The 19,801-nt window shown below is 39.9% G+C and overlaps 1 protein-coding gene and 1 long non-coding RNA gene across 10 annotated transcripts in view; one reads left to right on the forward strand and one right to left on the reverse strand.

The window, feature by feature from the left end:
- myo1b (myosin IB) overlaps window positions 1–19,801 on the reverse strand; it is an 85,186-nt gene that overhangs the window by 64,555 nt on the left and 830 nt on the right. For all 9 annotated transcript variants that reach the window (XM_042495220.2, XM_042495223.2, XM_042495221.2 and 6 more), the window contains exons 2-3: window positions 7,993–8,139; window positions 4,158–4,273 (exon numbers count right to left, since the gene is read on the reverse strand). In XM_042495220.2, the coding sequence (XP_042351154.1) occupies window positions 4,158–4,273; window positions 7,993–8,118 (242 nt within the window). In that variant the 5' untranslated portion in view covers window positions 8,119–8,139. The remainder of the gene's footprint in view (window positions 1–4,157; window positions 4,274–7,992; window positions 8,140–19,801) is intronic.
- LOC148188484 (uncharacterized) lies at window positions 13,925–19,391 on the forward strand. The gene is made up of 2 exons (XR_015777762.1): window positions 13,925–14,317; window positions 17,381–19,391. It is a non-coding gene; the product is annotated as an uncharacterized LOC148188484 (long non-coding RNA).

Here is a 19,801-nt window from a genome sequence, read left to right on the forward strand (position 1 = left end):
CTGCAAAGCTGCATGACAGCAGAGCAGAGTGATAGATAAAGCAAAAAATACAATACAGTTAGGCCAGACTTCTACAGCCGCTTCTTTAACTCGTTTTTAGTTTCAGCCTTTAAAACTGCTTTACAGCAGTCTGGTATAGGCTATTGTCTAAATCCATTTACTGTTCTCCCTTTGCATTTTCTGTGGCCTTAAAGCAACTTAGCCAAATGAATGTGAAGTATGAGCTTAATTAGCCGAGGGAAAAGTGGATGAATAAAAAAGATTTGCCTTGTGTTAAGGACGACACGCCATGCATTTAAATCAGCTGCAGAGATGCTTACTCGCTGCTCTGCTTTGAATTCCAGTCAGGTCAAATGTATTCAAATTAAAACAAATTTAAATTAAAACATTCAAATGTGTTTCCAAACCACAACTGTCCAGCTGCTTCTGGGTGTTTGTTTTTTATTTTCTTTTTTTTCTTAAGGTTGGCAGAACTGTCAATATGGAAAAAGTTAAGCACTAGCACTGCGTGATCTGAGATTCTGTCTGCTGGGGAGAGCAACACTACAATGGACAACTAGCCTGTCTTTGTTGTGTGTGTGTGTGTGTGTGTGTGTGTGTGTGTGTGTGTGTGTGTGTGTGTGTGTGTGTGTGTGTGTGTGTATTTAACTGGTGTAGAAATAAAACAGATATCAAATTTGGCATTTTGAGGGGGCATCCGCTGATTTACGGCTGTTTCACAATCAGCGTGGGGTCTCTCCTCTCTCCTCTTGTGCCGTGCAGTAGGTGTGTGACAGGAAGGAGGACAGGAGACGACACTCGCAGCAGGAGTTTTTATGGTTAAGGTGAAGCTCTTGCTTTCTGGATTGGAAGTGCAGATAAGTGGTGCACTATAGTATACCTCAATTGCTCTCATGCCATTCAAAGGTTTTGCTGAGGATTTGTTGAATCTGTTTTAGCGAGGTTTTAATGCTTCAATAAATGCACAATGACATCACCAATATCAAAATGACCATATGACGTCATCTAGTTGTTAGTTGGTACCAAAGGGCATCACGTAAATGTCCGGAAAGTTGTCATTTCACCATTTTGGCCAATATGTCAAACTGGCCCCCAAGCCTGACACTGTTCCTGGGCGCTTGTCACTGAAAGCACAGTGATGAAATATGCCATCTCTCTACTCATCTTTTAACTAGACAGCTTGAATCCTGCAACAGAAAAAAAGAAAAAGTGAAAGAGTGACTAAAGCTAAAATACAGTAGAGCATTAAGTGCAGTAAAGGCAGAGCCATTTCCTTTGCTATGAATTACATGGAGTTGAGAGAAGCCTAACTTGCTGATGCATTTGACAGGACTGAGGGTTTAACATTACTTGAGGACGATCAATGCAAAGCCACAAAGCTTGGTCCAGATGGTCTGACCGGAGGATTAAGATCAATTCATGTGGCATGCTGAAACAGTCTGCCTTTGACTAGCATTTCAGGTCTTTTACAAGAGTCTGTCCTATTAAAGGGGGCTTAATCTTCTTTACTTAAAGACTAATGGCAAGATGACAACATGTTTGATGTACATTTCAGTCAATAGCAAGATTTTCTTGTAGCCATTGTTAAGTCATCCATCACTAGAGATGCAGTAGTTGAGGACAGAGATGGACAGGCTACTTTCTATTGGACAGTGTCTCTAGCTTGGACAGTTTTCTAATTATGTATTCCCTTGCAGCTGGTTCAGTTTTAGGAGCTAATGGATGGAAGACACGTTTCATGATATCATCTTATCCACTTTGGTAGCATGACTACTTCATCCTGGCTCTGGTGATTCACAGATGGCTCAGACATCGTCATGTCTTTTCAACGTTTTGACCGACTCAGTCGAAATGACACACAGACACCAGAGAAGTGATTGAGCCTCACACAAATAACTCACAAAACGTATTTTCCTGAAACAGGCATCAAGCATTACATCCATCATTTCTTTTGGCATGTTTAGCTCTTACAAATCCTTTAGTTTATACCCATGCCTTTTAAAGGCAGCTGCTGGATTCGGTTCATGTCAGTATGTTTTGAAAATGATCTTACGAAGACTTTGACAAATGTTTTGAATCCAACCTTTACCCCTCTGTAACTATCTAAATTATATTGCAGTAATGCAGTTAAGAGTAAAACCATGCTTGAAAATACTTGTCCACTGCCAAAGATAAACATTGTTTAAATGCCCAAGAGCAAGCCATTCTAACATCCTAGACTCTGGACATACACGTTTAGTTATTGTCAGATATTGATTAAGCTTTCGAAACCGGAGCAAATTGGCTTGATTTCTTTCAAAAACCTGAAGAAGGTCATGAGAAATGAAAGAAATGACCCAAAAGACAGCAAAAAATGACTACCCTTAAATAAGGAAATAAACTAACCTAACTTAACAATAATAATAATAATAATATAAAAACAATTTTAATATGTTATTTTGGTGATTACAAATACTATTTTCTGGACATTTTTCCCTAACTTCAAAAAAAGAAAAAAAAAATCTTAAAATCTACCACATCTTGCAAATGGATTTCTTGCCATATTGCTCAGTGTTTTCAAAAGAAAGCAAATCATATCGCTCAGGATTCAAATGTTAAAATACTTGTGAAGGGTGACTGAACGCAGCAAAACAAAAAAGTGAGGGTTCACTTCTACCTTGTGGCCCTTTGCTACATGTCATCCCCTCTCTCTCCCCTTCTAACACCTATATTATGTCCTGTCAAATAAAAGGCAAAAAAATAATCTTAAAAAAATAAAATAAAATAAAAATAGTCACGTGAATATCGATATCAATATTGTGACGATATTGTATGGTTGTATGGTTGACTATTGGTGCCTTACAGATAACTGATAAACAATCATCAGTAATGTGGTTATATTGACCAAGTGGGTAATAACTGAACAGCTAGAAAATCATTTTACTGTGAAGCAGCCTTTAAAAACATGAAAAGACAAACTTTTCATATCACATTTCGATATCTAAAACCTAAGACGGAATCTCATGTCATATCATAATATCAATATAATATTGATATATTACATACATGCCCTGTTACTCTTGCTCAAAATTATGGAGCACAGCAGTGTTGGTTGGGGAATTTTGGCATCTGTGATTTCAGATTAGTCAAAGGCACTCAACAAAAAAGATCTTTATAAGAAATTGGCAATGGACATTCTTTAAAACACTTCCAGTGCAATATCTCTGTAATATCTCTCCCAAGATATTAAGATGGTCTATCCAATGAACTGTGTTTACCAGAGCACAGCTGAAACATGTCCAAGCTTTACGGCATTAAAGACAGAATTCTGAAAGGGGAATTTGTTGCAGGTGATTTAAGGTATCATCACTCAACAGGTAAATCGTGACACCACCTAAAACTTGGCACATTCCTTTAAAACAATTCACTGATTAACTGACCATGAGAAAACCTCCTTTTACACACCAGCAGTCCCTGGCAGTACTCAAAAGACAAAGAGGGGAGAGAAATGCACTGTAGAATTGAAAAGGGAGGAAAAAAAGGGGCAAAACAGCCTGAAACTGTGTCGCGTCACTTCTGTTTAGCTGGCTGTAAAGTAAAGCCAAGGAGCTTGCTTTTGTCTGCAGGGAGTATGTCTGTTTTGGGACAAGGGCACTCTCGCTCTTTTAGCGTGCCTCTCTGAGGGGTTTTGCTGCAGCCTAGAGACACAGCAGGCTAATTGACGAGTGCCGGGCTTTGTTTTATCTTGGCAGCCTCACAGCAACGCTGACTTAATGTTGCCAGTGGACAGATGGCATGCCACGGTGCTGAATGGCCAGCAACAGCACCAGACTGACTCTCCATGCAGGAGCTAGTCCCTCTGATCTCAGCCCCCCCTCCTCATTAATCACTGGGGCCAAACTGATAATCCTTACAGAGGTTAGCCATACACTGTATCTCCAACAGACAGATGCCAGTTCCTGCTCAACACACTCACACAAACAAAGCCTTGAAAAACTTGTGCCATCCTTTCCAGTTCTTTGTAGCTGCGACAGAAATATTTTACATGAAATGAACCACATTGAAAACCACACACGGTCAAACAAGAAGTGCTTGAGCCATAAGCAGGACATAATATGTGCATAGATAGTTGATAGATAGATAGTTGGTTTCAGAGGAGACTCAGGAGGCGGACTTACATGTGTGGACTAAGTTCATAGAAGTTCCTGTTGCGATACTCCTCCACTTTGTCTGGCGTGTAGATGGGCAGAGACCTGTAGGGGTTCATGGAGATCACCACACTGCCAATGTATGTCTGGAGGGAGAAGAAAGAAGGAAACAATTAGTGTGAATCCACATTTTCTCACACAAGCCTGTGCCAACAACTTTTCCTCCCATTTGTCCAATTGGGGGTTAATTGTTAAGTCTAAGTTCGAGGAATTTCACCTGTGTCAGTTTTTCCCAGCTGGGTATTCCTAATGCACTGTTGAGACACGCATTGCCTGAAGTGAAACTGAAGACACGTGAAAATGGAAAGTTTATGGAATCTGTGGGCTGGGCGGTAAACACAGACTGCAAAGCGGGCAAGGTGCTGCAGGATGGTTTTAGTACAGCTAAACCATCCTGCAGCACTTGCCTAAAGCTCCTACAGCTTTAGGCAAGTGGGATTTAAGCCTTTTTCATTTTAATGCCACTTGGAAAGACATTTAAGACATATTTCACAGCAGCCATATTAAAGGAATAAAAAATATATACAAACATTAATAACTCAAGGTTAGATGGAATTTTCTTTTATTTTTTAATATTTATTGTAACAAAGCATGACTATTTGGTGATGTTAATTCAAGAGGCATTCTGTAAATCATGAATTATTTTTTAAAGTTACCTATCATTTTGAGCTTTTTCAATACAATGTCAGACAAAAAAATCATAAGAAACGCACCTCGAATGTCTAAGCATTTTTATGACATTTGAAAGATTGATTTAAGACATTTTAATGCCATTTAAGACTTTAAGGATCTGCCAGAACCCTGTATTAAATGTCTGACAGGACTTGATATTTAATAATACTGCTTCTCATTAAAACATTAGTCAATTACATAATAAGAAATTAAAATGCAAGATATCTAACATGTCAGCCGTGGGTTTTTAATCAAACATTCGCAAACAAAAAAGCACTGGTTTCTCTGTAAAAAAACATCTTTATGTAACATTCGAACAGATCCTGTTCAACAGATAACACTTGTCAGATATTTCTGAAAGCCAATGTATCCAGCCGTCATCTTCATCATCCTCCCACGCTCAAAACAGAGCCCAGAGAGCACTTTCAGCAACATCAACCTGAAACATTTTTCTCTGCTTTCCATGGTAATGGCTGTTGCATAACCCACTTTGACAAGAGTGGAGCATGGCCTTCCCTGTGGCAACACCACAACCTCCCACGGCCTCTCGTTCAATAGCCCACCGGAGGCAAAATGAGGCCCTTTCAAGTGCCGAGGACAGGTACAAAGGGAACAACGTAAACAAAAGTATCACGTGTAAAATGAGGGGTTCTTTTGACCAACAGCACAAAGCACAGTCGAAATGATTTCTGAGCTTTAATTTCAGCTTCTGCAGATCGTTAAGGAAAACTTGCAAGTCCGTTCAGTCATCAAAATCTGCTTGGATGATACATCACTTACCCAACAGCTACATAAATTAACAATTTCTCTCTTTATCACTCAGTGTTTTTACTGCAGTGTTAAAACATCCACATCAGCATGACATTTTGGAAATCTATGTACAAGGCAGTATAGATATGACTTAATTTAAAGATTGTCAGATGCTTATTGTGAAAATTTGGGACTTGGTCTGAAAAGGTCTTTAGGATGTGAAACTGTGGCTAATTAAAAATCTACCTCAGCAATTATGTGTAGACATCTTGATATCTTTCACTGTTATGAATAGCCATTACAACAGACAGAAAGGTGATTTCTAGGTTTTTTTTATTCTTTTTTTCTACACAGGGCCCTATTTTCACGTTTTTGTGCTACCTGACTATTAGCAACAACAGTTTTTCAAATTGGTCCAATACTGTGCGAGTGCGCTGCAGCCAGCGGCAGCAAAACTGGCTGCAATGTAACCACTCGGAGCACACTGCATCTTAAATTTATGTTCACCAGTAATAATATTTTTTGCCACTGATAGGCTCAGATTATTATTCCGAGTCTGATCATGCAGATAATCCCTGCGAAGATGGACCTTTTTGTTAAAGAGTAAGATCCTTTTTGTTTAACCAGAAACAGCCCTGAACTCACTAATTTGCTCGCCAAACTCACCAGACTCCGCTAAAATAAACAGTGATTTTAATGTGTTTAGAGCAAGCAAATTTTCACATGAAACTGGATAAATTAAGGTTTATTCGGTGATTTTTGAAACAGTGCAAAAACAAACCAAAATTGCTTTTTTTTTCTGTTGACATGAAATGAAGTGTGTTTAGAAATGTTTTAATTACTGTTTATTTAAACGATGTCTGGTGAGTTCGGCAAAAGCAATTTTGGAGCTGTTTCTGGTTAAACAAAGAGAATCTTAGTCTAACAAACAGGTGGAGCTTTGTATGGACTCTTTCTGTAATGTTGTCAGACACTTATATTGAAAATGTGAAGCCTACAAGAGGCAAAACCAAGCATTTTTAGTGAACGCACATTGACCGTGCTGCTGGCTGCAGTGGTCTCACTCAATAGGCTACTGGTCCAATTTCAAAAATTACTGTTCCCAAAAGTCCGTTAAAAAAACACTGGAAAACAGGATCCAGATTGAAAAACATAGAAGTTACCCTTAAGTAGACCACAACAAAATTAAAAACCTTTCAGAAATTAAATAAACATGCAAGAAATACTCATTGATTCTGTTTGCTCAGGAAAAGAGGAGGCAAACATAAGAAGCAGGACATCAGTTAACAGGATGATTTTCATTCCCTTTGATTTTCCAGAGTTATTAGATACATGATGCGCTGTCCCTCTGGAAAACAAAGCCATGTTTCTTCTGCAGTGAGCTGTCATATGATAGTTTGGGGTGGGGGTTGGGGGCCATTTGTAAGGAATGATGCCACATGAGGGAAAAATATATTCACATGCAAGGGTTGTTCACCACAGATTTATTGGATAAGTATAGGCTTCAGTGCTTTTCCTGGTCATCTCTCTTGAGGTGCAGCTTATGCCACCAAAAAGCTTGCATTACAGACTTACAGACATGTGATTTACCTTTCTATGAAAATGCCACTTTCACTTCATAGGAGGTTGGTGCCAAACTAAAGGGGTTATATTGGAAATATTAAATGTTTGCACCTTTTGGAGGAGAAGGGGGAACAGTGTACATTTAACTCATTCCACAACATTTAGGTCAGCACCACACAGGAAATAAAAAGCTCTGAGCTTATAGTTTTGGACAGAAAATTGAGGGCATCTGAAATGCGAAAAACCCATTCCCATTCCTCAGCAGGATGTGGGCTGAATCTCTGCAAAATATCTAGCGCAGCTAAGGCAATCATTGCTATATGAGGTGACATCATCCCTTGGGCCCTGAGCCTATGAGAGCCAACAGCAACCAGAGCGGAGCTGTAATCATCTTGGCTGACGTCTAGAGCAGCCAACCTGCGGAGAAGACACAAAGCCCAAAACCAATTGTCTGATGCAGGGATGATAGTTCAACAACCCTCTTCTTCTATAGCCAGCCAGCCTGCCAGTCCCTTCTTGTCCCTGAGCTCTGGCTTTCACGCCTCATTTAAAGGCATCATCTGCATTCCTTGGTGATGTGATTTATTGATTGGTTGGTTACAGTGGTCTGAATCTGTGCCACCTCTGTGGCCAAGACGACACTGAGTGAGGGAACAAAAGAACAATGGAGTTATGAAAAGTATCTGTGTTTCCTTCAGCAAGCCGTCTGCATCGGTCTTTGGAAGCAGGGAGCAGAGGAGTCTGATACAACCCAATGTTGTTACATTATCACTCAAACAAGGTTTAGCTAAATAGATTTAATCATATGCGGGACACTTACGTAGATCTCATTGTGGTCAAAGCGGTTCCTCAGGTTCTCGATGAATGAGTCTTCAGACAGGGGTTCTAGGAGGACCATGTCACCAACCCCAATCATGTTATCTAGAAGTGACGTCTTCACCTCCATTTTGGCTGCAGGTGTCCCCCCCTGCACAGGAACACAGAGCAAGGAAGACATAAATCACACATTCTGTAAATGAAATGTGTCCTAATGCTGGTATCAGTAAAGAGCTATGTTTCTGTAAGTGGCCCCTGTTTTTTTGTATAGTGCACACACACAAAAAACACAATTATAGCCACAAGCTCATGAATAGCGTGCAATAATGTTGATAGACAGTTAGCAGTGTAGGGCTGGGCGATTTGAAGAAAACACGATATTGTGATGATAGTGTAGGACTGACTTTGATGCTCTCACAAAATATTTACACAATGAGATTTTTGATAAATAGTCCTCATTATTGTGGATATAATGACTGGGTGGGTAAATGCAAATAATATAACGGCTAGAGAGATTAGTGAAAGACAGCACCAATAATATTACGACATCCAAAATCAAAGATGATATGTTGTGTCATATCAGGATATTAGTATAATATTGACATACTGCACAACCTTATGCATTTTGCAATAATGCGCTGTCAAACATAACAATGAGTCAGCAAAGTCAGTGAAGAAGAAACAAATAGTGATATACACATGCATGATTTCAAATATCTTTTAGAAATCAGCTTTCCATTCAGTTCGTGATCAAGAAAACACAATTTAGGGTCCAAGTCTTTAGGAGGATCTATTGGCAGAAATCATATTAATAATTATGTTTTCATTAGTGCACTACCGCCTGAAACTAAGAATTATTGAATTACTGCCATTGACACTGGCTCCTGAGAGGGCCTTTGGCATTTTTACCAAGCGCACGGAAGTGCCAAAAGCTGCAGTTCCTTTAATGGCCACTTGAGGCTGACTCCAATAGCAAGTAAATCTCCATAGATAGCTAATTGCACAGAAGCTATATCCATTATGTCGACAGTTTATGGTTTCTATATATCCACCAAAGGCCCTCTAGGTTCATTCTGCAACTTCGCCACTAGAGTACACTAAATATTACACACTGCTCCTTTAACTCATTTGTTAGGCATCAAAAATACACAGTTTGTTTGGGCTAGAGGCGCTGGCTCAAGAAATGTACAACTTTATTACACACCATTAGGCCATTATTTTATGTGCGCTTTCCATTTTTCATGAGGTCTCTGGCAACATTTTTTAAAAGGCATTCTCTGATTAGAAAATAAACAGTCCTAAACTTAGCCAATGCAAATAAACTCTGGGGTGGACATGTTTGTTCAGCGGTGGTTTGACTCCAGGGGAAGAGCGGGGCCTTTTGATTGGCTATCCAGTCCTGTGGCATGTGAGAATGTCCCATAGGCGATTACATAACTGAAGAACTTTGCCCTTGACCTCTGTGTCCCTGCTCAGCTGGAATCTGCTCCTGTTTAGGGGCTTCTTATAAATCAAAGAAATTACCTCCAAAACAGTAAACCGCTTCATAGCTTTATCTGTACTGCTCTTGCTTGTTGCAGCAATGTAATATTTGTGGCCGGTAAAGGATCTAAGCTGGAGTGCACCGTGACAAAGACACTGCTGGGGATGGCAGTTTTTGGTCCAATGTTGCCTCCTATCTCCTTTGGGACAGTAATCCCAACGCTATAGGGCTGGAGATAAAAGAGGGGCCTAGAACACATTCAGGGCCTTGATACAGGGCTTTGCTGCAATAAAAACCCAATGTCTGCTGTTGTGACAGGCTGTCCACAACAGGCTAATAGATGAGACCATGTGGTCATCTATTGTTCACTGGTCTCTTGGTACAGATGTCTTTTTTTTTTTGTACAGACACTGGCAGGTGCAGAATAAAAATATGGCAAAGCTACATAATGCACTATGATGGCTTAGATATGCTTCAATAAACAAAGCAGTGATGTGAATGGAAATTAGGAGACGATTAATATCACACAAATATCTGATAATGCAGTCACAGATGTGGCGTGTGAAGTTTGTGTCTGGGGATTAAACAACTGGATCAGAGGATAATACAGTATGTGATCTAAAACTAATGGCCGAAAGCCAGAACATGCAACTCAAAGCTCTGACTTTTCAGCATCAAACCCCCCCACTTTGTCTCCAAGACATAACCCTCTATCAGCTGTCAAAATCAACTTTTAACAGTAACCTCAGAGCAGCATGACATTCCTGGAGAAAAATGGATTCCCCGCATAGACTTCCACTTCACTTTTTCCCCTGGCTTCTGTTCCCCTGCAGGGCACAATGTTATTGGCCCATAAAGAAGTTGCCTGGCTCTTGGTGGGAGGCAAGACTCAAGTTCAGAAAAACCACTCACTCTCACACTCAGCGTGAAAACAAATCTTTGAAAGGTGGGCCAAGACAGAAGGAAGAGAATGCTGAAAAAAGTTCTTTTGCAATTAAGATCATTTAAACAGCTGTAATGACTCGATCTTGACTCCCTGTACAAAGCAGGGGAAGAAATATTTGCTTACTTGTCAACCAGCAGTTTAGTAAGGTCTGTTACTTTGTGCCCACCGACTCCTGCAATATGCTGGTCTGATGGCATTATGCCAAAACATTCCCAGTGATGGCTCTTGTCTACCAGCTGCTTTGGTTGTCTGTGACACAGTTTTAAATCTATGTTATTTCCTTTTCACGTAGATTCAGATTGGATGGACGTAACAGCAATCACCTACTCTGTGATCTCACATATGTTTTCTGTAGGACTGCAAAATGATGCTACTTTGCTCTAAGTCATTTTTGACACTCTCTCAACAATGCTGTTACATTCCTTTAAATAAATCAATTATAAAAATAAGAGATTTAATTAAACATCCGTATATGTACATGCAGTGTTTACCAAAAAATTTGAATCTATGTGAGGTGGTAGCAGACAATGACGTGGGGGTGGGGTAAGATACTTACTTTCAGCTTATTACACTAATAAATATACAATAGAAACACACAAAATGTTAAAAAAGTAATATTCTCACACATATTTTCCTTATTAAACAGAGAAATACAACTGTACACCTTTTGAATTCAACTGTCTCTCTTTCACAGAAGACTGACGGGGCTTAACTGCCCCATTAACTCGTCATAAAACACACCTCATTCAAACTCAACAGAAAAAAGAAAAACATCTTGGTTATTCTTGCTGGTAATCTAGTTAGAAAATCTACTATTCCGACAATTGCCAGCTCCAGTTTGGTCAAAAAATCCTTTTAATCGAATTAAAAATCCCTAATTCACCAAGTCAGATGCAAAAAACATGCTATCATTCCCCACAGTCTCTCTCTGTCGATGCTGGCCGCCAGCTGTTTACACTAACCCACCCCTAGGTGTCACAGTGTCTTTCAGCTGCTCAGCTGCCTGTTCTACCAATAGAGACTGGCTACTGAGCTCAGATGGTGTGTGCTGTGCACTATGTATGAGTTTAATAGAAAGAGGAAAGCCTGTATCCATGACAGTATTAAAAAACATACCTCTAGGATTTCTTATCCTGGTATATCTTTACCATGTGCCACCAAAGCGTAGTGCAATAAATAATGAATGGTCCAGCTCCAAAAATATCAATTTTAATTTGTGGCAGCACATGTTTTTAACTTGGCGGGCCACCACAAATAAATGAATGGTTGGGAAACCCTGACATGTAAATGGACTCAAATTCAAAAACAATTAATGACCCTCATGGAAGACTGGCCATCAAGAGCATCAGACAATGTATGTATTGGGCTGCCACAATCAATACTGGTTAAACCAACGACTATAAAGTAGGTTGAATATCCAGCTACTACGAACTAACTGTCTGTTTGGCACTTAGTGCAGAGGCATTCTACAGTGAAAGTGCCAAGTCAAGTCTCTGGTATTAAACAGGAGTTTAAAGGACATAGCCTTCTACTCCTCAATGAAAACAGATGCCGAAGCTCCTAATGGCCCTGGGGGGAGAACAGTATGTGTCAGTGTCGTCTGAGTGCCCGTGCCATCCTGACCAACACCATATTGCATCTGTCTGTAGCGTGGATGCTGCATGCCCTCAGCTCCTCTCCTGATAACCCACTACCCCAGATTTGGAACTGGCTTCTAGGCAGCCAGTGACACAATCCCATTAATAAGAGTTGCTGCCTGCTGTTAACTGTTGTACTGGATCCAAAGCGGGAGAATGAGAGAAAACCTGACAGCCTTGATTAAACTCTGGGGATTATCCTCACTGCTGAGAGCTGGAGAGATGAGGAATATAACCAGTCTACATTGATAAAAAACACATTTGTTGTGGTTTGCCTCAATGTACACACGCCGGACAAAAAAAACTCCCACTATTTTTATGATTTTAGATTTTTTTCCAGGCTAAATCAAAACTGGACCTAGCATGAACCTTTAGCAAATGACTTTAGATTATAAGTGTCCTGCTTTATCAATCTCTCTGATGCGACATGCATCAGAGAGATTGATTAAATCTCCTTGATGCATGTTTAGGAGGTAAGCATCACATGTGCCCACACAGTTTAGCTGCTATTAATCTGAGATCTTAATCTCATGATCAGTGATGTAGCAAAACTTACGGTCAAATACCCTCATCTGGAAGCGCGTCACCTTTTCTACTTTCCAAAAAACTGACTGACTGGGGTGCTGTCTGTGTGTGGCAGATGGCAGTTTAAACACCATTTAAATTTGGCAAATGAAATGATAACTTTATGCATGAAAAACATTCGATTCTATTAAAAATGAGCATCTTTCAAATGGCTGGATCTGTGTTTCAACAGGATTCCCAAATAATTACTTTTTGCTTAGACTTCCAGGTACAACTCTGCCATTAGCTATCATCTGCTATTAGCAGTATAAATTCAACATAATACCTGCTGCTGGCACTAAGCGCAACCCCCTTGATGTCACGCAATGTGCAACACGATAGCAAAATCAACTACAGCTCATCTTGAATGTCAGAGGAAGGACACTGAGTCACTGCCTTGATCCTACATACAGTAAGTCACAGAATTTCATTTAAAATTGGAGTTTGAGCCATAATTCCCACAGATGTAGGTGCTGTATTTAGAGGTCTCTGCAGGAAAATAAAACACATGTGAGAGATTTTATGTGATTGGTGGGCTGGACGCAGGATTTCAATACATGTCGCCACCAATATTATGAGACACATTCTGCCTGCCTCCGACATTGACCTAGATTTCCCAGCCAGATCAAGCTACGAGGACAACATGAAAAAACACCATTAAATGTACATATATTATTTACAGGCCCTCGACTGAGTCCGCACGTTCTCTTCTGTCCTTTAGTAAGGAGGAAAGTTGCTCGAGCAAAGGTCAGCGGCCGTGCAGGCATTCACATGCCTGAAAACATTAAAAGTGAAAATATAAAATAAGTTAAACAAATAAACCAGCTGTTATTTGTTAGGGTGCATGTACTTGATTTAAAATAAAGCTGCTCAGAGTGGCTAAAAATTCTGAAATGGTCGATATATATTCAATATGACCAACAAAGGGGGCTTGCTGTCAATGACATGTGGTCTGTGAGAAAGCAAATGGGTATTGTGTGAGCAACACTGAGAGATGATTGGCGTCATTCTACCTTGGGAGCGGTTGTTTGAGAACACAGGGGCGTCTATGTGCAAACAAATGATAATGAAATGCATTATGCAGAGTAATAGTGTGTAAAATTCCCAGCAGATCAAGCACGCCTTGTCGGGGAGGGGGGGTGCAAGGGAGTCACAACATCACAGGCTGCTGGCAAGGATGGAGATTAAAGCCCTCCCTAATGGAGCAGCAGCGGGGCATCAGGGCTGTGCCAGAGAGCAGGCCAGAGCAGACAGGACAGAGGTTTAGAGGGGCAGATAGCGAGCGGCTGCCTGAGAAAGTGAGTCCTCAACACCGCTTCAGGTGCAGATCTGTGCAAAGGTGTGTGAGCAGCAGAGGCTGGACCATGGACAAACTGACAGTCCACTTGCAGGGACACTAAAAACACTGAAGAAACTGATTACCTTGTTGAAAAACTTGCTCTTAATGATTGCTAATCTGATGATTTCTGTCCTCTGACAGAACTGCACTCATTTGAGGAGAGTTTTCATGCCACACAACCTTCCAGCCTGGTTAAACATAAACCTGCAATCCAAACAAACACTGCGCTTCATTTACAATGGAGCTCAAACAGCAGGGAGACATCAAGACCAGTAGATTTGAAAAACATGGGCCTACAGCTGGAGATCGAAATGACAAAAGGATCAAATAACCATACCATTATTAATCTAGCAAGTGGAGGTGAGCTATATAGCCAAAATGTTTTATCAAGGTATATGTAATTCTATGACTGTAATGGTATATATCACAACACATGAATTGTTTTGTGAATTCTATCAAGCAGTGGTTTAAAATAATCCTACTTTATCACACTTGACCATTTTCTTCTTTGAAACTTCCAAATAAACTAACTGCCTCACATAACACATAACTTGCAGCATCCCCCACACGTTAATGTATTAGTGGCAGCCCGCCACAATTAAAATATCTGCTGCCACGTATTGTTTTTATATTTTTGGAGCTAGACTGTTCATTAGGAGTGCTGTTGGAATATATATACTGTTCAGATCGTCATTGCACCTCTAGCACTGAGCCTACTATGGGCACAGATGGAGTTGCAGTGTGCCATGCACGGTGAAAGTCAAACTTAACCTTCAATTGTGCTGGGTCTGAAAGTTTGCTTTCAATCACTTCTACAGCAGCTGCTCCTCTGATCCATCGATCTGATCAGCTATGACCAAATCAAGAAATCAATTATCCACTCCATCACTCAAACTATTGCTAAATTGCTGCTGAGAAAAAAAAAAGGTTCCTCATGGTACTGACAACCATAATTTTAGGTGTTGGGTTTCTGTCTTTACAACTTCACTCTCCTACAACTTCACTCGCCCAAATCACATTATCTTAGACAGGCAGCTCAATTTGCTAAATCATGCAAGAATCATGCTAGAATTCCAAAATCATGTGAGAATCCAGCCCTGATTTGCTACATTGCCTACCCCAAAGAAGCTGCCAGAGTAGAGACGGATTTGCAAAATCTCGACCTGTGGACATCCTTCTACTGACGCACAATATATACCTTTATTTTGCCCAACACTACCTCCGATCATACAAATCTTTGACTGAAAGAACCAGATGACTGACAGCAACAACAGTCTGATGATCTGATTACTTCAAAAGGCCCTGAAAACATATTTTCTTTGTTAGATTTTTGCGATGAGCAAAGCAGTCCTACATGATCACAAAATAATCTGCCAAAGCTGGAATACCTCTGGTTAAGTCATAAAAGATGTATTTGTTCTCTTTTTTGTTTGGGCTTTTTGCTTGATTTGAGGTGGGCGGGGCACTGTTGGAAAATTGCGATGCACCAATAAGGTTTTAGCAACATCTGAGTTAAAATGTAGTGCTCTAAGGTCTTTTTTTACAGCAGACATTTTGACTTGTAAAAAAAAGACTGACTTAAATAGTGCATTGCGCAACACAGCCAACTAAGCTACAATAACTTCCTCTTTTTCGGACTCTGGCTCTCCGAACCCTCAAAGGGTCAGCATTGTTAAGACAACTTAATGTTGGCTTCCTGGATTACTTCCTAATTTACATTGCATGGTAAGGCATGGTTTACTCAACTTAACCCGTTTTTTTCCCCCCCCATTAGGAACACCTGGTACTTTTTTCTTACCAACACGGTCAAGGTTCCAAACTAGCTGAGCTGACACTAAAATTTGCAGTCAAAACACAGCAGATCACTGATTGGTCAGAGAGAATCATCACTTCCACAACAGTCAATAACGACTTTAAAAATATATATATATATTCACTAGCCTATTTCAAAAAATGTCCACAAAACTAATATGTGTGCTACACCATATTGCATGTGCGTCTCTGTTCGGCTGACCAATGATGTAAAGATTCCCTCCCTATCCAAGGTTACACATAATTGTGAAGGGGGACTACCCGCAGTAGAAAAAAAAAATAGAAAAAAGGACCTGGTACTAAAATGAATAAAGCCGTTCTATGCAGTGTGGCAAAAGTTCCCCCAAGTTGAACTTGATGTGAAAAACTATTGATAAAAGACTGAGTGGAAGTCTTAATTCTTTGTGTATTTATTTATTTTAACAAATGGAGCAGATTAATGTTTGTAATTTCCCCCTTCTATTCATAAGCAATGGAGCATAAGTGTGCAATGATGTCCCTCATGCGTACTTATTTCCTTTTGCTGTATAAACACACTGCAAAAAACATGAGTGATTTACACACTATGGATAGACCCGGTGAAAGCTATGGGCCTTTACTACTGACTTCAACTTGCATTATTAACAGGTGGCAATTAACTCTGTACCAGGCACCTTCTTACACTCGCAACTCCAAACGGCAATGTGAGGAAACAGAATCCTGTAAAATGTCATTAGCTACAGAACATAAAGCATGCCCATATCTATGCGCACGGCCCGCTTGTAAAGCTTTAATAAGGAGAGATAGGGTGGGGTTTTATATAAAATCCCTGCCGGTGGACTTTCTAGTCTGCCCAATTAAAATGGCCAACAGTCTTCTTTTGGATCCTGAGGGTCCAAGCTGTTGCACTTTACAAGTAACAATAGCTCTGAAATGACCTAACTACTTATCAGCTATCAAATAAATGCACTCAAGAGAACCCTGCAAGGTTACAATTTCTCTCTGTATTATATACTACATGACTACACTCAAATGTTCCCCAGACTGCTCTGCATTAGCAGCTTCGGCGTCATCTGCGCTACAGGCAGTCAAACACTTGGTCTGGCATGGTTTGCCATAAGTGAATGGAGAAAGCAGCTGTGGTGGGCTTAACAAAGAAAAGGCGAGCTGAATGAAAACGTACAGGGTTATTACTTAAGCTCCGCGGGGAGACTGAGGACGTGGAGTTTAAGCAGTTAAGTTGAATGGGTGGAATGAGTCAAACAGCACAGGGTAAAGTTCTTTGCAAAGATGGTGAACTTGAAGCGTCATTTTTACTCTTTCAACTCCAAAGTGAGATAAAGCAACAGAAAAACACTAATGAGATTTGGAGTATCGCAAAGTTCACGAGGCACTGAATTGGAGATGCAAAAAGGAAACTGGTTTTAAGTTTTGAAAAAGCTAGTGTCCAGGCTACCTTAAAATTTTAAGTTGACTGAATTTGAGAAGATATGTTGAAGCAATTTTGTAATGATTCGACTCAGATTCAGTCAGCTTAAAATTTAGGGCAGCAGGGACACTAGCTTGTTAAAGTTAAAACAATTTGTTTCTTTTTACAATGTATCATTCAGAGGACTTTTTTCTTGCTTCCAGGCTTCAGAAGAAGTCATCCTGTTACAGAGGCTGCTGAGGGCTCTCCTTGGTCCAGTCAGTGGGGCTGCACATGCATGCTCCCTGTCCACCTCTGATGTTGCAGGACTAACACGAAACGCACGCCCCACTACGCTAAGCTGCACGGCCAGACAAGTGCAAACACTATTCATCACCATGGCACTGGCTGTGGGACTTTGGTCCACTATACACACACATTAGTTCACTGCTCACCCGATAGTGTTCATGAAGAGGCTTTTGGCACATTAAAAAGACACTGATGCAACTTTAAGCATTCGGGCCAACAAGTTCACACTAAAGAAAGCTACTAGAGAAGCCAACCATCCCACACACTGTCATCCTCCAAGTCTGAGCTAAACGGTTGTTACTTTTTCCAGGAGACTCTGCAGCGCAACTCGGAAGGCTTACCACACACTACCTTTCACAGTCATCTTACATCACTGTTTGTTTGATCAGTGCGGCTAATAAAGTTCCCATCTGGCTTCCTGAATGAGACTCTGGCCAACAGAGGAGGGATACAGTTGTGGAGAAATCACAAAGAGTAAGACACCATCCTTGAAAAAAAAAAAAAGAAAAAAAAAGGAGGTCTTATCTGATCCTCTTGGGAGTTCAAGTTCACAAATGGAATTAGGAGTTGAAAAATGGCAGGATTCAAGCAGTGCCAAGCATAGGAAACAATCTCCCATCAAAGCGAGCGACAAGCTGGAACACTGAAGGCATAACAAGACTGTGAGCTTGTAACATTTCCACTGAATTCATGTTTTGGATCAGTCATGGCTCAATACTTTAGAAGCATGGATATTTTTATAATGAAAATGTGTGGACATGAATAATTTGGACTAAACTGCTGCAAGCTAAGAAAAAAAAGTCAAGGCAAAAGTTATGTTTAGACTGGTACAATCAGAAGTTTCTGCAGGCTTTGACTCAGATTAAAAAACACATCACTGTTTCCGTTTCCAAAAATGCATACAGTCCATTAGGGGTGTGAATTGCCATAGGCCCCACAATCTGATATTATCACGATACCTAAGTCACAATACAATATTATTGTGAATGTTTTGCTGAATATTGTGATAACATATCTGCAATATATTGTGATTTATTACATTTTTCAAATGCAAATTGTTTCCACAAAGGAAAGCATTTTTAAAAACTGTTTTATGTTAGAAGATAAAGTTTTCAGTTACTTTATCTCACGCTAATCATTTTTATTGCAGGCACATGTATCAAGTGGCCTGAAAAAGCAATTGATTTTATTATTCTTGTAGTCGAGCACATGTATAACCCTTTGAAACCTGAAGCGACGTCAATTTTGTTGTGCTACTTTCAGACGCCTTTCACAAGTACTAAAACCTGTGAACCCTGTGCAAACTGGTGCAATTTCTTTCAAAACCACATTGGGAGAAAACAATGAGCAACTTGGCAAGAAATGCAAGACATTAGTAGATTTAGAAAATGATGTTGAGAAAAAGCTTAGGGAAAAAAGAAAAAGGCTAGGAAATAAAAAAAAATATATATACCTTATATGTGTGTATAATGATCATAAGTGCATATTTAAAATCACGTTACAGATATATTATATAATTTTCCTTAAGCACTTTTCACCAAGTCTTGTTTGTTTGTTGGATTGGTTTTTAATTAATTTCATGCAATTTACTATTTTTTGCAAATTTTCAGGTAATTTCTTTTTTCCTTGCTCACTGCCCTTGTCCCATGTTTTTGAAAGAAAGCAAGCCAATTTGCGCAAGTTTCAAAGGGTTAATTTGTATTTACAACATCAATAAGTTACTTGGTGTCTTTGTTTCGACACAATACTGCCACGCAAAATATTGTAATACTATGTTGCATCAATTTTTCCCCCCACCCCTCCAATCCATTCTATAGGAACAAAAAGATTACATGCATCCGTGGTGATTTTAAAGCACAATTTCTCCCGTGGTATAAGGACTGACTCTATTTTTATTTAATATAACCAGAGTGGTATTTAATACTGTAGCGTGATGTAGCTTTTTCCAACATCTAATATAGTTTTTCTTCCTATAAGGCATTCCCCTCCTCGTTTGGTTTTATAAGTTCCAGGCTGGATCCCACAAGGGATCCCAGCAAGAAAGAAAACAGGTCAACTCTGACAAGAAGGCACTTTGGGGATGTTTCTCAGAGAGGTGAATAGTTTTATTCATGCAGTCCATGCTGAGCAGTAATTTATTCCAGTCAGCGGCATTAAGATCTCTTAAAACCAGAGACATACTGGAGGGTAAACCCACCTTCAGTCAGTCACAGATCATGGAGAACATAATGTAAGGATATAAAATGGATAAGAAGGGATGATTTTACTTTGAATGATCCCAAAATGTAAGGTCAGAGTATAGACGGTTTTCATTTACCCTCTGCACAAGTGACAAA

The sequence above is a fragment of the Plectropomus leopardus genome, chromosome 10 (assembly GCF_026936395.1).
Source record: "Plectropomus leopardus strain MGB_pleo_1.0 chromosome 10, ASM2693639v1, whole genome shotgun sequence".
Classification (NCBI taxonomy): domain Eukaryota; kingdom Metazoa; phylum Chordata; class Actinopteri; order Perciformes; family Serranidae; genus Plectropomus; species Plectropomus leopardus.